This window comes from Scardinius erythrophthalmus, assembly GCF_964197995.2.
Source record: "Scardinius erythrophthalmus genome assembly, chromosome: 5".
Taxonomy (NCBI): Eukaryota; Metazoa; Chordata; class Actinopteri; order Cypriniformes; family Leuciscidae; genus Scardinius; species Scardinius erythrophthalmus.
The window spans coordinates 54844986-54864985 of record NC_138225.1 but is presented as its reverse complement, the minus strand read 5'-3'; the positions used below and the strand labels follow the sequence as shown (position 1 = coordinate 54864985).

The following is a 20000-nucleotide window of genomic DNA, read 5'->3' as shown; positions in this document are numbered from 1 at the left end:
CCCAAGCCCCACCGAAACCTCCACCTCAAGCCCCACCGAAACCTTCACCCCAAGCCCCACTGAAACCTCCACTGAAACCTCCACCTCAAGCCCCACTGAAACCTCCACCTCAAGCCCCACTGAAACCTCCACCCCAAGCCCCACCGAAACCTCCACCTCAAGCCCCACCGAAACCTTCACCCCAAGCCCCACTGAAACCTCCACCTCAAGCTCCACCTCAAGCCCCACTGAAACCTCCACCTCAAGCCCCACTGAAACCTCCACCTCAAGCCCCACTGAAACCTCCACCTCAAGCCCCACTGAAACCTCCACCTCAAGCCCCACTGAAACCTCCACCTCAAGCCCCACAGCAACCTCCACCTCAAGCCCCACAGCAACCTCCACCTCAAGCCCCACTGAAACCTCCACCTCAAGCCCCACAGCAACCTCCACCTCAAGCCCCACAGCAACCTCCACCTCAAGCCCCACTGAAACCTCCACCTCAAGCCCCACAGCAACCTCCACCTCAAGCTCCACTGAAACCTCCACCTCAAGCCCCACAGCAACCTCCACCTCAAGCCCCACTGAAACCTCCACCTCAAGCCCCACAGCAACCTCCACCTCAAGCTCCACCTCAAGCCCCACCTCAAGCTCCACTGAAACCTCCACCTCAAGCCCCACAGCAACCTCCACCTCAAGCCCCACTGAAACCTCCACCTCAAGCTCCACTGAAACCTCCACCTCAAGCCCTACTGAAACCTCCAACTCAAGCCCCACAGCAACCTCCACCTCAAGCCCCACTAAAACCTCCACCTCAAGCCCCACAGCAACCTCCACCTCAAGCCCCACTAAAACCTCCACTTCAAGCCCCACCCAAACGCCCACTGCAACCTCCACCTCAAGCCCCACAGCAACCTCCACCTCAAGCCCCACAGCAACCTCCACCTCAAGCCCCACCCAAACGCCCACTGCAACCTCCACCTCAAGCCCCACAGCAACCTCCACCTCAAGCCCCACTAAAACCTCCACTTCAAGCCCCACCCAAACTCCCACTAAAACCTCCACCTCAAGCCCCACTGAAACCTCCACCTCACCTTAAGCCCCACTGAAAGCTCCACCTCAAGCCCCACAGCAACCTCCGCCTCAAGCCCCACAGCAACCTCCACTTCAAGCCCCACCCAAACTCCCACTGCAACCTCCACCTCAAGCCCCACAGCAACCTCCATCTCAAGCCCCACAGCAATCTCCACTTCAACTTCCACCATAAATGCAAAGCAACATCAAAACATTTGCCTTTTTCTATAAAACTATAACATTTTCACAATTTATAACAAATGGAACACAAAAACCCATTTCTGCACAACATGAGGAGGGTGGGTCTAATAGTGCATTGATTCACATGTAGCTTATTTGTCAGTAAAATCTGTGATCATGTAGAATTCTTGATTCATAAATAATTGTGCACTAAAACGGCTTCTAAATGTAGGTTACATTTGATGAGCTACTTTAACATAAAATTGGAGGAAGTGACTCAACTAAACTATTAAGGCTATAAGAAACAATTACATAACAAAATGCAGCCTGTCTATCTGTATGCAAATACTGGACAAACGGGAGGTCCAAGACAGGATTGCATATAGTCTAGGGATATATTTAACTGTTTCTTGAAGTTTTAAAGGTCTGTGAGAAACACACTTTAACAGGAAGACCTTAATGCGCAAAAAAAAGTGGGGTACGACACATCATCAGGGGTGTACCGCAGTCTCCTTCGGTGGGGTACGACACATCATGAGGGGTGTACCGCAGTCTCCTTCAGTGGGGTACGACACATCATCAGGGGTGTACCGCAGTCTCCTTCGGTGGGGTACGACACATCATCAGGGGTGTACCACAGTCTCCTTCGGTGGGGTACGACACATCATCAGTGGTTTACCGCAGTCTCCTTCGGTGGGGTATGACAAATCATCAGGGGTGTACCGCAGTCTCCTTCGGTGGGGTACGACACATCATCAGGGGTGTACCACAGTCTCCTTCGGTGGGGTATGACAAATCATCAGGGGTGTACCGCAGTCTCCTTCGGTGGGGTACGACACATCATCAGTGGTTTACCGCAGTCTCCTTCGGTGGGGAACGACACATCAACAGGGGTGTACCGCAGTCTCCTTCAGTAGGATACGACACATCAACGGGGGTGTACCACAGTCTCCTTCGGTGGGGTACGACACATCAGCAGGGGTGTACCGCAGTCTCCTTCGGTGGGGTACGACACATCATCAGGGGTGTACCGCAGTCTCCTTCAGTAGGATACGACACATCATCGGGGGTGTACCGCAGTCTCCTTCGGTGGGGTACGACACATCATCAGGGGTGTACCGCAGTCTCCTTCGGTGGGGTACGACACATCAGCAGGGGTGTACCGCAGTCTCCTTCGGTGGGGTACGACACATCATCAGGGGTGTACCGCAGTCTCCTTCAGTAGGATACGACACATCATCGGGGGTGTACCGCAGTCTCCTTCGGTGGGGTACGACACATCAACAGGGGTGTACCGCAGTCTCCTTCAGTAGGATACGACACATCATCAGGGGTGTACCGCAGTCTCCTTCGGTGGGGTACGACACATCAACAGGGGTGTACCGCAGTCTCCTTCGGTGGGGTACGACACATCAGCAGGGGTGTACCGCAGTCTCCTTCGGTGGGGTACGACACATCATCAGGGGTGTACCGCAGTCTCCTTCAGTAGGATACGACACATCATCGGGGGTGTACCGCAGTCTCCTTCGGTGGGGTACGACACATCAGCAGGGGTGTACCGCAGTCTCCTTCGGTGGGGTACGACACATCAGCAGGGGTGTACCGCAGTCTCCTTCGGTGGGGTACGACACATCATCAGGGGTGTACCGCAGTCTCCTTCAGTAGGATACGACACATCAACAGGGGTGTACCACAGTCTCCTTCGGTGGGGTACGACACATCAGCAGGGGTGTACCGCAGTCTCCTTCGGTGGGGTACGACACATCAGCAGGGGTGTACCGCAGTCTCCTTCGGTGGGGTACGACACATCAACAGGGGTGTACCTCAGTCTCCTTCGGTGGGGTACGACACATCAACAGGGGTTCACCACAGTCTCCTTCGGTGGGATACGACACATCAACAGGGGTGTACCGCAGTCTCCTTCGGTGGGGTACGACACATCATCAGGGGTGTACCGCAGTCTCCTTCGGTGGAGTACGACACATCAACAGGGGTGTACCTCAGTTTCCTTTGGTGGGGTACGACACATCAACAGGGGTGTACCACAGTCTCCTTCGGTGGGATACGACACATCAACAGGGGTGTACCACAGTCTCCTTCGGTGGGGTACGACACATCAACAGGGGTGTACCGCAGTCTCCTTCAGTAGGATACGACACATCATCAGGGGTGTACCACAGTCTCCTTCGGTGGGGTACGACACATCAACAGGGGTGTACCACAGTCTCCTTCGGTGGGGTACGACACATCAACAGGGGTGTACCTCAGTCTCCTTCGGTGGGGTACGACACATCAACAGGGGTGTACCACAGTCTCCTTTGGTGGGGTACGACACATCAACAGGGGTGTACCTCAGTCTCCTTCGGTGGGGTACGACACATCATCAGGGGTGTACCGCAGTCTCCTTCGGTGGAGTACGACACATCAACAGGGGTGTACCTCAGTTTCCTTCGGTGGGGTACGACACATCAACAGGGGTGTACCACAGTCTCCTTCGGTGGGGTATGACACATCAACAGGGGTTCACCACAGTCTCCTTCGGTGGGATACGACACATCAACAGGGGTGTACCACAGTCTCCTTCGGTGGGGTACGACACATCAACAGGGGTGTACCGCAGTCTCCTTCAGTAGGATACGACACATCATCAGGGGTGTACCACAGTCTCCTTCGGTGGGGTACGACACATCAACAGGGGTGTACCACAGTCTCCTTCGGTGGGGTACGACACATCAACAGGGGTGTACCTCAGTCTCCTTCGGTGGGGTACGACACATCAACAGGGGTGTACCACAGTCTCCTTCGGTGGGGTACGACACATCAACAGGGGTGTACCTCAGTCTCCTTCGGTGGGGTACGACACATCAACAAGGGTTCACCACAGTCTCCTTCGGTGGGATACGACACATCAACAGGGGTGTACCACAGTCTCCTTTGGTGGGGTACGACACATCAACAGGGGTGTACCACAGTCTCCTTTGGTGGGGTACAACACATCAACAGGGGTGTACCAGTCTCCTTCGGTGGGATACGACACATCAACGGGGTGTACCACAGTCTCCTTCGGTGGAGTACGACACATCAGCAGGGGTGTACCACAGTCTCCTTCGGTGGGGTACGACACATCATCAGGGGTGTACCTCAGTCTCCTTCGGTGGGGTACGACACATCAACAGGGGTGTACCACAGTCTCCTTCGGTGGGGTACGACACATCAACAGGGGTGTACCTCAGTCTCCTTCGGTGGGGTACGACACATCAACAGGGGTTCACCACAGTCTCCTTCGGTGGGATACGACACATCAACAGGGGTGTACCACAGTCTCCTTTGGTGGGGTACGACACATCAACAGGGGTGTACCACAGTCTCCTTTGGTGGGGTACGACACATCATCAGGGGTGTACCACAGTCTCCTTCGGTGGGGTACGACACATCATCAGGGGTGTACCGCAGTCTCCTTCAGTGGGGTACGACACATCATCAGGGGTGTACCGCAGTCTCCTTCAGTGGGGTACGACACATCAACAGGGGTGTACCGCAGTCTCCTTCAGTGGGGTACGACACATCATCAGGGGTGTACCGCAGTCTCCTTCAGTGGGGTACGACACATCATCAGGGGTGTACCACAGTCTCCTTCGGTGGGGTACGACACATCATCAGGGGTGTACCGCAGTCTCCTTCAGTGGGGTACGACACATCATCAGGGGTGTACCACAGTCTCCTTCAGTGGGGTACGACACATCAACAGGGGTGTACCGCAGTCTCCTTCAGTGGGGTACGACACATCATCAGGGGTGTACCGCAGTCTCCTTCAGTGGGGTACGACACATCATCAGGGGTGTACCACAGTCTCCTTCGGTGGGGTACGACACATCAACAGGGGTGTACCGCAGTCTGCTTTAGTGGGGTACGACACATCATCAGGGGTGTACCGCAGTCTCCTTCGGTGGGGTACGACACATCATCAGGGGTGTACCACAGTCTCCTTCGGTGGGGTACGACACATCAACAGGGGTATACCGCAGTCTCCTTCAGTGGGGTACGACACATCATCAGGGGTGTACCGCAGTCTCCTTCAGTGGGGTACGACACATCAACAGGGGTGTACCGCAGTCTCCTTCAGTGGGGTACGACACATCATCAGGGGTGTACCGCAGTCTCCTTCAGTGGGGTACGACACATCATCAGGGGTGTACCACAGTCTCCTTCGGTGGGGTACGACACATCAACAGGGGTGTACCGCAGTCTCCTTCAGTAGGATACGACACATCAACAGGGGTGTACCACAGTCTCCTTCGGTGGAGTACGACACATCATCAGGGGTGTACCGCAGTCTCCTTCGGTGGGGTACGACACATCAACAGGGGTGTACCTCAGTCTCCTTCGGTGGGGTACGACACATCATCAGGGGTGTACCACAGTCTCCTTCGGTGGGGTATGACACATCAACAGGGGTGTACCACAGTCTCCTTCGGTGGGGTACGACACATCAGGGATGTACCGCAGTCTCCTTCGGTGGGATACGACACATCAGGGATGTACCGCAGTCTCCTTCGGTGGGATACGACACATGTAGTAACATCCGTGAATGTCACTCACAAACATTACTAGGCAACCAATAGGCGAACTCACTTGTTCACTTGTGAGTGACAAAGTTGCTTGTAATGTGAATGCACCTTGAGGATAGATTTGTATGTGGTTGAGTTTTGCTTGGGGTCCCTGATACCCTGCCACTGTGCTTCACTTGACTGATTTGCCTTACCTCTATGAAAGTAGTGGTCAGATTCAGATTCATTCTTTATTGTCCCCGAAAGAGGACATTTATTTTCACAGACTGTACCAAGTAAAGCACGTATAATATTCACATACTGCACAAAATACACATTGTATACATAAATATACAGTTTTAATCGAAATTATTCAACCCTCATTGCAAATCAGGTTTATTGGCAAAATGTACAGACTTTCAACTGTTTGCAATGAACGAATCAAACCAAAGTAATGTAAATAGCTCAACACAACAAATGTTTCAAGTGGTTTCCGCAAATTCAACTGAAAATGCAACTTTTAATGACTTCTGCAGTCTCAAAATTAGTCAACCCCCTGAATAGAATCCCTAACAACAGCACAAATCTGCCATTGTCCCACTAATCAAGGCCTTCATTAGTTGCGGCAGGTGTGCTTGAGCTAGAACACGTGAAATATCTGAACTGGCGAGGTTTGACTGCATGTTAGAAATAAGTCAAAAGAATGGTCCAAAAAGTTAAGAGAAGATATCATCGCCCTTTACAAACAAGGAACAGGATTCAAAAATAAAGATAGCGAAGGAACTAAATGTTCCTAGAGACACCGTTGGAAGCATAGTTTGCAAGTTCAGAGTTAAAGGAACAGTGGTTACACTCCCTGGACGAGCAGAAAAAGGCAGATATCAACGGCTGCAACCAGATTTCTGAGAAGGCGGGATCATAAAAACCCTTGAGTGACTGCAAAAGACCTGCAGCAAGACTTGATGGCAACAGGCACTGAGGTTTCAGCTTGAACAGTTAAGGTGCTTGCACACAGAGTCTGAAATTTTCATATGCGTTTTTTCTTATCCGTCATTGGGTGGCTCTGAATTGTCAAAACAGTCACCATTTAAAATGCTTGCTATGGATGCGGAAAACGCAGAAAATCGAGCCTGATGCGAATTTTTTTTATGACGGACTAAAGTTTTGGAGGCAGTGTGTAAAGGTGCTTGCACACCGAGTCCGAAATTCGCACACGTTAAAAAATAAATGAAACCTCACGTTATGTCAATCCCACTTACACACTGCCTCCGAAACTTTCGTCGGTCATAAAAAAATTCGGATCGGGTTCGATTTTCTGCGTTTTCCGCATCCATAGCAAGCATTTTGAATGGTGACTGTTTTGACAATTCAGAGCCACCGAATTACGAATACGAAAAAAACGCATGCGAAAATTTCGTACTCTGTGTGCAAGGACCTTAAGGCTCGTACTTAAAGGGCCGAAAAGTTCCAGTTTTGTTTCATTGCTCCACAGAACTGAATCTCAAAACTGCTGTGGCTTTATATGCATTTTGAGCACTTTTCTTGTGCTTTTGGGTCAGTAGTGGTGTAGTCTTGGAGTTCTGGCATGCGTTTAGTACGAGCCTTACTGTTCAAGCTGAAACCTTCCTTACGTCACTGGACCTTCCAAAAGGACAACGATCCCAAGCATACCTCAGCAGCTCATAACAGCAAAAGGCTGTTCTACTCAGTACTAAAGATGCTTGCCATGAAGGGGGTGAATAATTTTGAGACTGCAGAAAGCATTGAAAGTTGCATTTTCAGTTGAATTTGGGGAAACCGCTTGTTGTGTTGAGCTATTTCAGTTACTTTTGTTTGATCTGATCATTGCAAAAAGCGTAAAGTCCGTTAATTTTGCCAATAAAACTTTTTTGCAATGGGGGTTGAATAATTTCGATTGCAACTGTACATATTACACAAAAATGGCAACAGCAACAAAACAGTGTGAATGCAATGTGTGGCCCCTTGCTAATTATTTCCCAGGCATTTCATCTTGCCCTGGTGGACCCTTAGACCATGGTATGATGTTATCTTGCTCCAGCCACAGATACAGCATTGAAGACTTGGTCCTGTTAGTAATATAATAATAATCATAAAAATTATAAAAAATAAAATAAATAAAATAATACAAATATAATTATAATAAAAATATATCAAGAATGATAACAATAATAAAAGAAAAAAGACAAACAAAATAATAATAGAACATAAAAAATATAAAATAAAATAATATTAATAATTAAAATAAAATAATAAAATAAAAAATGAAATATGATTAATACAATAATGTTGATAATTATATAATAATACAAATATAATATTAATAGAGGTGTAATGGTACACCGAAGTCAAGGTTCGGTACGTACCTCGGTTTTGGGGTCAAGGTTCAGTACAATTTTGGTACAATAGGAAAAATGGCCACACTTTAGTTTAAGATCCAATTCTCACTATTAACTAACTATTAACTATGACCTTGCCTCAAAAAAATCCCTAATTACTAGTTAGTTAGGTATTGAGTGGATTAAGGGATGTAGTATATGTTCATGTAGAATAAGGCATTAATATCTGCTTTATAAGCACTAATAAACAGCCAATATACTAGTAATACGCATACTAATAAGCAACTAGTTAAAAGTGAGAATTGGACCCTAAAATAAAGTGTTACTGGACAAAGGAACAACTCCACAATGTTAGGTTTATTTTATTTTATTTTGAACAGACAGTAATGCAAATCAAAGTTTGTTCCACCTAGCGGCATTTAGTCCCCTAGTTGCTACAGTACAGCCTCCTTTAGTGTATTAAAGGTGTCATATTATGCCCCTTTTCACAAGATGTAATATAAATCTATGGTGTCCCCAGAATGTGTCTGAAATTTCAGCTCCAAATCCCAGATCATTTATTCTAGCTTGTCAAATTTGCCCCTTTTTGGGAGAGCAAAACAAATTTGCCCCTTAAAAAATGTGTTCCTTTAAATGCAAATGAGCTTTAGCTCCGCCTCAGTTCAGAAGAGGGCGGAGTCTTTACACGAGCGTCAGAAACTCCGGCAATAACAAAACAGGCAAATCTCACTCATCCAGAATCCCAGAATAACCAGTTGCGAGTGCAGCCTTACGGAGAGACTCAGGAAGAGGTTCACTTACACTTGGGAATTGAAAACTGGGAATTTTCTGAGAGCTCCTACTTGAACTACAAGCTGCTACAGATTCATTTAGGAGTTGATAGTTTTACCATGTAAACGTATAATTCCCAGTCCGAGGATGTGAACAGCTCCGAGTTGAACGTCACGTGTTATCTCGAAATTACAGAAATTATGACATGGCGTGAACGCAGCATATATTCCTCATGTGGTGTGAGTGTGTGTGTGTGTGTGTGTGTGTGTGTGTCTGACCTGGTTTGGTGACATTAATGTAAATGCTTGCTGTTTTCAGAAAAGATTAAAGCTGATTGTGAAAGTCAATTGTGACTAACTGATCTTCATTATCAAAAACAGAGCCAATAATAATAAAAATAATAAATGAAATAATACAAATAGAAATATAATAATAATAATAATAATAAAAATAAAAGCTAAAAAAACAAAAACAAAATAAGAAATCATATAATAATAAAAATAAATAAATAACAGCAATAAAAGATAATAATAATAAAAAATAATAAAAGTGAAAAAATAATAATAATAACGTCACGTGTTGTCATGTTGAAACTACAGTAAGTATGACATGGCATGAACATCATGATGTGGTGTGTGTGTGTGTGTGTGTGCGTGCGTGCGTGCCTGACCTGGTTTGGTGGGTGTACTGAAGGAGCCGAAGCCCTGAGCCGCCACAGATCCGGCTCCGGTACTGAAGGACCCGCTGGGCTTCTGTTCCCCGAACGAGCTGTTGGAGAAGCTGAAGGCCTTCGCTCCGCTGTTCCCAAACAGGTTAGCAGAACCTGAGGGAAAACCACACACACGACAGCTTCAGCACCAATGCAAACACACATCCAGCATTCAGACACTATCATAACAGGCTTTCGCACTGGATTCTCCGTGTTCATCAGTGTACGATCTGTCTGACAGTCTAATGCGTTATTATACAGAACTGTTATACACTGAAAGTAGAGAGTGATGAAGAGTTATTAGCGGATGTGTGTTTGATGTCCAGCGTTGCTGCGCAGAAACACATGATCATGTTTCTCTTGTTCTCCTCAAAGTTGTGATGGGTTTTCTCCTCAGCGTAAAGATAAAGGTTGAGAGCTTCATCTATCTCTGTTTTCCATGTTCGTAGAGTTAGTCTCTGGAGTAAATATATAGGCTATAATCTGTGTGTTTATAGCCTTTATAATAATGGCGTGTGCTGGTGTTTCGCGTGTGTTCGACCAATCAGCGAACACTGACGTCACTGTAGTTCCTGTAGCACTGGCTTAGACCGACTCTGAAGGAGGAGTAAATCAGCTCCTCCAAAAGAGTTCCTAGAACTAAAATCGTTCCCAGTTCCTGCATTATGAACAAGGCTAAATCCGGGAACTTCCGCCAATAGTTGTAGGAACTATGAGAAGGTTCCTCCGGTGCGAAAGCCCCTATAATGCTAGTTGACTATAATCAGGGGTGCACATAAGTGGTGCACATGCGCAACCAAAATAGAAAATGTGCTGGTAAATAAGTTCAGACTCATTTGTGTATGAGAATTCTTATAAAAACAATTAAAAAAATTAAAATGTAAATTATGTAAAATGTAAAAAAATTATGTAAAATGTAAACATTTTTATTTTTAAGTGTGCTATAAAATAATTTTATTTTTATTTAATACTAATTTAAAAAAATATATATAACAGTATTATCACACTTTATTTACCATTTTGTTATAAAATGCAGTAATATTATTATTAAATATTTGGTTTTTATAGTTATATTTAATAGGTCACACTATGTGCAATGTCAGAACCAACCCCGATCTCCAGATGCTCTCATGAGAACCAGAGAGTATCTATCTATATCTATCTATCTATCTATCTATCTATCTATCTATCTATACACACATACACACTTATACTATATACTTAAACTTATACTTGCGTATAAAAACGTACAGCCTTGACTATAGTAACCCTGGGAAGAGTGCATCATTACCTGTATTAATCTGCTGGCCGAATCCTCCTGCGGCCGGCGCTCCGAACGGGTTCTTGTTGGCGGCGTCTTCACTGGGTTTTCCTCCAAGACCACTGAAAAACCCTGATCCTGAGGAAGTGTTTCCAGCGCTCGAGCCGAACAGACCTGCACCCGTCTGAGCCTGATCACAAAATCACATCGCATACTTACTTCAGATGCTTTCAAACACTAAAAGCCAGGAATAGGCTCTTTGCACGATCGCTTCCGCGTTTTATCTCAGCCCGCCCAGTTACATCCGGTGCTGCGTCAGAAGCCGTTTTTTGCATTAGGTGGAGATAATGGAAAATTACACTCTCTGTTTACAAGAACTTCCAGCGGTTAACGTGAATGATGTTAACAATATTGTGAGGCAGTTAACTGTCACACATATGAGTAAGAAAGAGAAGTTCTTTAAATTATAAATTTCGAGCTACATCAACAACTTTGAGGGTGAGTATTCTCTCATATCGCGCGAAATCCGACTAGCGAATCAGTTTCTAAAATCGTTGTCTCCATTTCTGAGAAAATGAATTTTATTAAAGTTTTGCCGCTATACACTTCGCTATAGAACGCGCTATGCGGAAGTAAAGACGCCGGCTGAGATCCTACCGGAAATACGTCCGCAGCGTTCGTGCATAGAGCCTATTATTATAGATGTATGTATGTGACATCACTGTCAAATAGAGTCACCGTTATTTATACAGCGCTTTCTACAACACAAAGTGTTTCAAAGCAGCTTTACAGAGATAACAGGAGAATAATGCAACAAAGTTTGTTTCTAGAAGGAAATAGCGTCACAGTCCAGCTTAAGGAAGATCAGTGATGGTTCAGTTCTGTTGTAAAAAAGTTATTAATTTAGTTCATTTATATATATATAGAGAAAACTGATGTCATCGTCCAGCTCAGTTCAGTTCTCATATAATGCTGTCAGTGCAGGAGATCAATAATATTGTTGAATATTAAATTAAATGTCCCCAACTAAGCAAGCCAAAAGCCAAAGGCGACGCTGGCAAGGAACCAAAACTCCATCAGTGACTGTTGTGACTGTTACACACACTACGAGTTGAGGGATTTTAGACTTTCCATTCAGTGACTGTGGTAAACCAGCCTCTAGTGGATTACTGCTGCATTTGAATGGTTTTTAACAGGTTTTTGGGTCTCACTGGCTGGCGATGATGGCAAACCAAGAGCAAAAACCTGAAATTGCCTCTAAAAATGGGAATATCTCACTGGGGTTCCTCAAAGCACAGTTTCAGAAGCCTCTCTGAAAGTCCAGCTCATGCTGATGAAACTGCATCTGAGACTCGAACACATCCAGCCTGCCTCAGCCGGTGAAGAACTGAAGGTTTGAGTAAGAGCTGTACCTGTCCGAAGACGCTGGGCTGCTGTCCGAACACAGACGAGCTGGAGGTGCTGCTGCCGAACCCTGATTAAAACACATCGAGAAATCAAACATACCGCCAAATGTGTGTTTACTCTTCAGCATGTGAGTCAATTAATCAAGAGTCTCAAATTATAAACAAATGCAAGCACAATTATCACTGAACGTGCTAAACGTTGCAAATGTGTCTTACTATCCAGAACCAAATCCGTTTCTGTGAAATTTGTCCAAATAGATCTGTTTGTGAATATTAATGCTTATCGAGTACTACATACTATCTACATTTTGAAATCATTGCATATTTACTTTCAGCAAAATATACTTGATATAGATTGCTATTGAGACAAATATTTGTTAAAATAAAATAAAATACGTTAAAATTCAAACGATACCCAACCCTAGTCTTTACTGAGTTGATCCACTTTAAATTAATTTGTATTTTGCGATTGGATTGCCTGACTGAACACTGGCTTTAACGCTCCCTCGGCCCGTCCGACTGAGTAATGCACAGGCTGGACAAAATGGCAAGCGTCAATAATTCACATCAGAACACAATATGCAGTCTAAGGCAAACCGTGCTATCACATTTGCATAATGTCAGTCAGCACATTCTTTAGAGTTTAATGTGGCCCTAAACACGCACAGCATAAACAGGTGTGGATGTGGGGGTCAGGGGTCAGTGACTCAGCTGTTTATAAGGTGGAAGTCACAGGAACTCATAGGAATGGGAGCAATCCTGCCCTGAAGACACGCCCGAGACTGATGCACATTCCCCTGATGACCCATTACTACTCTACATGCTCACGACACACACGAACACTCAGTGAGCCCTGCTAACACACACATTAGTCAACAATCTAACGTATCTCCAGCTCTATCATTGCTTTCTGTCTTATAAAGTACGGTATGAGAAAACGCATCAGTGCAGTTCAAAACGCAAACAATTTCAGACATTTTTATGACTCGGTTTGACCGATTAGTAGTCAAACGTTTGCCTGAAAACAACTAGCGGAACTAATGTAAATGTCACTTTAAGAGCTGCACGGATCCAATATACTGATACACACGCAGCACAGAAAACAGCGTGGGAGTCGTCTCAAACTTGAATTGTTTAGTCATACTGAAATGCACACAAAGGGATCGATAAGAGGAATCAAAATAAAAATGTTATAACAAGTATACGATTCCTGACCAAGTATTTTCGATTCCCAACTCTACATCCTACTCTATCTTGTCGGAATAAACTACCCTAGCAGATTGTCCAGTGCGTTTTGTAAGAACCCACCTGATGGTTGTCCAAAGCCGAACCCAGAGGACGCCGTGGTGGTGTTGCTCCCGAACACGGACCCCTGGCCGAAGCCTGCGCTGGGCTGTCCGAAACCAGGAGCGCTGCTTTGGGAAAAGAGTCCAGTTCCAGTTCCAGTGCCGGCTGCGGAGCCGGTGCCAGTGCCGGCGGCGAAGGAGAAGGAACTAGCACTGTTAGCGCTAGCGGCTCCAAATATCCCTGCTCCTCCGCTGGTGGCCGTCGACGTGGTGGAGGTCGTAGCCGGCGACCCAAACCCAGAGCTCGCGCTAAACGCCGCCTGACCAAAACTGAAGTTGCTAGCAGAGCCGGAGGCGGCGGGCTGGCCGAAACCAGCAGGACTCTGTCCGAACGCAAGCTTGCCAAAGCCAGAGGTCGGATTGGAGTCAAACGCGGTGGATCCGAACGCTGTACTCGGAGCAGCGGGAGATTGTCCGAAAGTAGGAGCTGCGCTAGTGGTGATGGCTGTGGACGGGGTGGATGAAGCCGAGGTAGTGGCGACTGTGGAGAAACTGACGGTTTGAGTGTCAGTGCCGAAGATTGAGCCTGGTTTGTCAGAGGTTGAAGTTGCTGGAGTCTCTTGAGGAGCAGGAGTGGCTGTAGTAGAGCTGCTAATAGTCTCAAGAGCGGGATTAGCGACCGGCTCTGCTGAAGGAGGCTCGGATACAGCCGTCGGCGTGTCGGATGGTGGAGTAACTGATGGAGGAGGTGCGGGCGAGACCTCCACAGCTGGCGGAGTTGGAGGCTTGATGGAAGTTGCTGTAATGGTTTCTGTAACGATGGGAGCCGCGGCTTCAGTGTCCGTTACGACTGGCGCACTTAAAGTTAGCGGTTTAGCACTGGGAGGTTCTTTAGCTTCTTCTTTAGCCAACTCGGGTGAAGTCGTCGTCGTTGGGAGGGAGTTTGTTGGAAGAGTCGTCTCTTGTAGAGGTGCGCGGAGAAGGCTGCCGAAAGATGTGGCGTCCGGTGAGAACGTCGTCGAGGGAATCGTAAAAGTTGGTTTTACTGAGGGAGCCGCTCCTTCTGGCGGTTTAGCGGCGGGTGTAGGCGTGCCGAGAGCTTGTGGCGTAATCGTTTTTGTAGCTTCTGTTGTGGCGCTTTCTAATTCTGCTGTTGTGCTTCCAGTTTCCGCAGGCTTGATTTGCGCGGAATTGAATGTGAATCCTGTGGATCCGTTGCCGGGTGGTCCAAAGGTGAAACCTAGCGCGGATTTGGAGGCATCCTTGAGCTCTTCGCTCTGGCCGACTCTTAAGCCGGAGAAGCAGCCGAGGGTTTCTCCTTGGGCTTTGGGAGTGTGAGGGAGTTTAGGAGTCTCTGGAGGCGGGGTAGAGGAGCTCACGCTCGGGGCGGGAGAAGCCAGTTTTGGGGTGAAGGAAAAAGGCTCCTCGGATCCACCGGGGCCGAACGGCATCTTTGATGCGGCACTGCTAGCGAAGGAGAACTTGCCTGGCGGGCCAGAACTCTTCGCTGTTTGTAGGATTAGAAGAGAAAGAAAAGAAAGAAGTTTACTAAGAAGGCATGACTAATTGGCCATTGACAGAATCTGCAGAAAGTTTAAATCAATTTGATTTATAGTTGTTTTAGCTTATTTTCAATGCTTGATTTGTCCATTTTAAAGCCCCCCTGTGGTGGAAATCAAGCTTTTAAATGTTGCTTATATGTCTATGTGGTGTGTTAATACAAGTCATGTGGAAATATACTTTATTAGTACAGTAAGCCTTGGATAAAACTAACTCTACATCGCAAGTCATATCGTTTACATCAACGATTCATATCGCGATATAACGATGTATTGTTACACCCCTAAGAGTGACTAAAACTATTCCCACTTTATATTAAGTGGCTTTAAGTACTATGTACTTGCATGTACTTACATTGAAATTAATAATTTGATACAATGTACTTATTGTGTAACTACATGTTTTTATATTGTACTTACATTTTAAAAATTCCTGCATGTAATTACACTTGTAATTACACAGTTGACCCTTCCCTTACACCTACCCAATCCACCACACCTGTCCCTAACCTTACCCATACCTCAATAGCAGCAAAAGTGTTTTACAATACAACATGAACACAATAAGTAAATTGTACTTATTTTTTGATGTAAGTACATAGTACTTAACGTCACTTAAAATAAAGTGGGACCCAACTATTTGTTATAGAATACACTTTTTTCACCTTGAGTTGGATATTTGAACGTTCACGTTTCCTTTAATTTATTTTCAAGATCTGAGATGAATTCTAAGAACCAAAGACAGTCTCAAAAACAAGCTTTGAAATCGCTGGTGTTTCTGACGTCACAAACTACCTTGTAACCAATCAGATCAACGTGTGATCGTCAACCAGTGGATCTCTGAGCTGAGTGAGTGAGTGGAGGCGGGGGCTCATTTGCATATTCATAAAGCCGCGAATACTAAATGAGGCAAGGGTGTCGAGTTACAGTCAAGATATTTTAAGACATGAAGACTTTTTTTTCAAGGAAAATATGTAATTTTGGTGATCAAAGATGAGTTTTAAGGGATGAAATGATTGACTACAAAGAGACTTTCATCTTGAGGCCATTTGGAAGATTGCTAAGGCCCCGGCTCTCTGGTTGAGAAACACTGATGTAAATTATGCTGTGATTTGTGATTCATGCAGCACTGACTCTCCTGGCCACTGGAATGATACTGAAAATGTAAATTTTCTGACAATTACAGTAAAAAGGAAATCTAAAGTGCGTAAAAAATCTAATGTTTGCATCTCTAAATGAGACGAGACACATATGGAGACGATACCTTGAGTGTTGTTGGTGTCCGGGGGTTGAGATGTGAAACTGAACCCTGTTGACCTGTGAAACAGCAAAATATGAGTCTTATGTTTACATACAATCAACTATAAAGACATTAGACATGACATCAGAAGAGTTGCTGAAGAGACACTGAAATGTGGAGTCGCTTCAGTCAAGACTCAATCAATAGCAATCAGGAAGACTTACACTACCAGTCAAAAGTTTGGGATCGGTAAGATTTTTAATGTTTTTAAAAGAAGTCTCTTCTGCTCACCAAGGCTGTGTTTATTTGATAAAAAAAATAAAAAATAAATATACAGTAATATTGTTAAATATTATTGTAATGTAAATCATCTGTTTTCTATGCGAATATACAGTAAAGTGTAATTTATTCCTGTGATCAAAGCTGAATGTTCAGCATCATTACTCCAGTCTTCAGTGTCACATGATCCTTCAGAAATCACTCTAATATGAGGATTTGATGCTCAAGAAACACTTATGATTATTGTAAAATATGTTAAAATAGCAAACAGTAATTTTAAATTGTAATAATATTTCACAATATTAGTTTTTTTGGTATTTTTATTCAAATAAATGCAGCCTTGGGGAGCAGAAGAGACTTCTTTTAAAGATCTTCCCAATGGTAGTGTATATAGAGGTTGAGGTAGTTATAATTATGTTTAATAACTCACGGTGCAGAGAACGAGAAGCCCTTCGAGTTCTTCTCGCTGAGAGATGAAGAAGCTCCTGCTTCAGGTTTTGCTGCTCCTCCTGGACCAGACACACACAACCCAGCTCAACATTAAACTCTCACACTTTAATTCAGCAATTAAACCCTCATCCTTCCCTCGCGTTCTGTGACAAATCAGTCAAAATGACCCAAAGCCCTAAAATTATACTTCTTTTTTTTTTTGTCCACAAAGCTTATTTTATTTCATTTTAATATTTTTTCTAATTTTTAAAGCAATTTGTTTGGGAGATTTTTTGTTTTACTTACCTTTAAATTACTAGATTTGATCAATAAATAATAAATAAATAGTAATTTAGAAGCACATTCATCACATTCTTTCAAATTAAATAAAAAATTTCTCACAATTTCATGAATAAACAGCTCTAAATATCTTACATCGGGAGCCTTTGTCGACCTCTTGCAGAAAAATAATAATATAACATGATATTTCATGAATCTAGATGGCCTTATAGCTCTATATGCAGCAAATGAGCTATTCTGCTGGGTCCTAAAGCCAGTTCACTTCAGTATGCATTCACATAGACATGTAGACATTATAAAATATTCTTTTGGTAAAGTTTTACTTACTTCTAGTTTGATTTTTGAGCATTTTTAGGTTTTTCTATGTGCACTGAAGCATTCCTCACTTTCTATTCATTCCTAACGGGGTCAAATTGACCCGCGAGAGAAGGATGTGTTACCTTTTTAAATTTCAACCACAAAACTCCTCAAATCCATACATTTTTTATTAGTTGTGTATTCGTGGTTCAAGTGTGATAATTGTCCGTGTCAAAATGACCCGAGGGGAGGATGAATGTTAAACTGAACACATTTAAGTGCATGGGAGCTCACACCTACCGAACACGAAACTGGAAGATGTGGTCTGGGCCGGCGACTGGACCTTTAGCGCAGCCTGAAAGGAACTCTGTGAGAGTGAAGACAGCGATACACCAAACGTTAGACATTACACGCTGCTCTTTAAGAAGCAGTGTGATGTTTACTGTAGTGTAGCTCATGCGGGACTCACTTTATTGGCCTCCACCGTAGCCAGAACCTGCTGAACCACCTGAGCCGCCGGTGCTGGAACAGACGCGCTACACACACACACACACACACACACACACACACACACACACACACACACACACACACACACACACACACACACACACACACACACACACACACACACACACACACACACACACACACACACACACACACACACACACACACACACACACACACACACACAGGAACTATGATCAATAACACTCTTAGGAGAACATCATCTGAGGGCCATGCATTGCAGAATTTAGTCATAAAAACTGAATTTAAAGCATAACTGACACTGAATTTGGCCCTTTTTGGATGAATAAATCAAAAGTAGGGATGTACACTTAATCAACTGGCAATATGCACTAGTGATTGTGAATATTAAAACCTGAAGTCTCACTATATGAGCACATGATGACACGAACTTGATCTGAGAGTCACTTTAGCAGCATTTCACCACTTCATCTGAGAAAACTAATTGCAGATACACACACACACACACACACACACACACACACACACACACACACACACACACACACACACACACACACACACACACACACACACACACACACACACACACACACACACACACACACACACACACACACACACACACACACCCCTTTTCACTTCAACTCGCCAAAATAAAAGTTTGGTTTAACTTGAAGAAATTATGGCAGAAATACATTACAACTGTACAACTCAATTTATTTTATATTTTGCCTAACGAAATGCTGCAAAACAGGTTTACTGTTCGAATGATCACAGAACAAATTTTTACAAATATAAAAATTACAATTTAAGAATTTTATTCTTAGTAATGGTAGTAGTAGTATTAATTTAATGTTTTTTTTTGTTTTTTTTTTTTTACAGTTTTATGAGCTCAAATGACATGCTTTGATTATTAAAATGTAATTAAACTATTAAAATGGAGCCCAGAAACAGAGAAAACATAGAATTTGGGAAAAATAAAATGGAATAAGAAAAAATAAAACCAATTTCACAGGGCCCTAAAATGAAACATTTCATAATTTCAATTAATTCGATATGATTTTTGATTACTAGATTTGAATTTAATGATTAAAAAAATAAAATAAATAAATAAATAAATATAAATTTACAGTTGTGCTCAGAATTAATCATACATACCCCTGGTAAATATGATAAAAAATGGCTGTAAAAAATAAATCTGCATCGTTTATCCCTTTGATCTTTCATTCAAAAAATTGGCAAAATCATAACCTTTCATTTAAGTAAAAGAATTGAAAGTGGGGGGCTAGCCTCGAGCTAGCCTCTGTTTTGTTTGACAATACTTCGAACGTCAACAAGAAGTGACGTCACCTGACATCACTGAGAGCAGCTTTAACATCTGCAAAAATTAATATTGGGAAAAATAAAATGGATTTCATTTGGCACTAGGTCAAAACGGACCCTTAGTGAACAGTGTGTGTGTGTGTGTGTGTGTGTGTGTGTGTGTGTGTGTGTGTATGTGTGTGTGTGTGTGTGAGAGTGCGTGCGTGTGTGTTTGTATGTGTGTGTGAGTGAGTGAGTGTGTGCGTATGCGTGAGTGAGGGTGTGTGTGTGAGTGAGTGTGTGTGTGTGAGTGCGTGTGTGTGAGTGAGTGAGTGAGTGAGTGAGTGAGTGAGTGAGTGTGTGTGTGTGAGAGTGTGTGAGTGCGTGTGTGTGAGTGTGTGAGTGAGTGTGTGAGAGTGTGTGAGTGCGTGTGTGTTTGAAAAGCCCATATTTACAGATGGATGTCTCTGTGTTTAGGAATGCTGGGATACGTCTTAGAAACAGCCTGAATAAAAGCGCTCTGATGTTC

The 20000-nt window shown here is 44.3% G+C and overlaps 1 protein-coding gene across 3 annotated transcripts in view; it reads right to left on the bottom strand.

Moving 5' to 3' along the window:
• Window positions 1-20000, bottom strand: part of nup214 (nucleoporin 214) — an 84034-nt gene that overhangs the window by 8746 nt on the left and 55288 nt on the right. For all 3 annotated transcript variants that reach the window (XM_081367011.1, XM_081367012.1, XM_081367013.1), the window contains 8 exons: window positions 18144-18210; window positions 17975-18041; window positions 17079-17157; window positions 16394-16446; window positions 13593-15077; window positions 12291-12352; window positions 10909-11068; window positions 9579-9731 (listed from right to left, as the gene is read on the bottom strand). In XM_081367011.1, coding sequence (XP_081223137.1) covers window positions 9579-9731; window positions 10909-11068; window positions 12291-12352; window positions 13593-15077; window positions 16394-16446; window positions 17079-17157; window positions 17975-18041; window positions 18144-18210 — 2126 coding nt within the window. The remainder of the gene's footprint in view (window positions 1-9578; window positions 9732-10908; window positions 11069-12290; window positions 12353-13592; window positions 15078-16393; window positions 16447-17078; window positions 17158-17974; window positions 18042-18143; window positions 18211-20000) is intronic.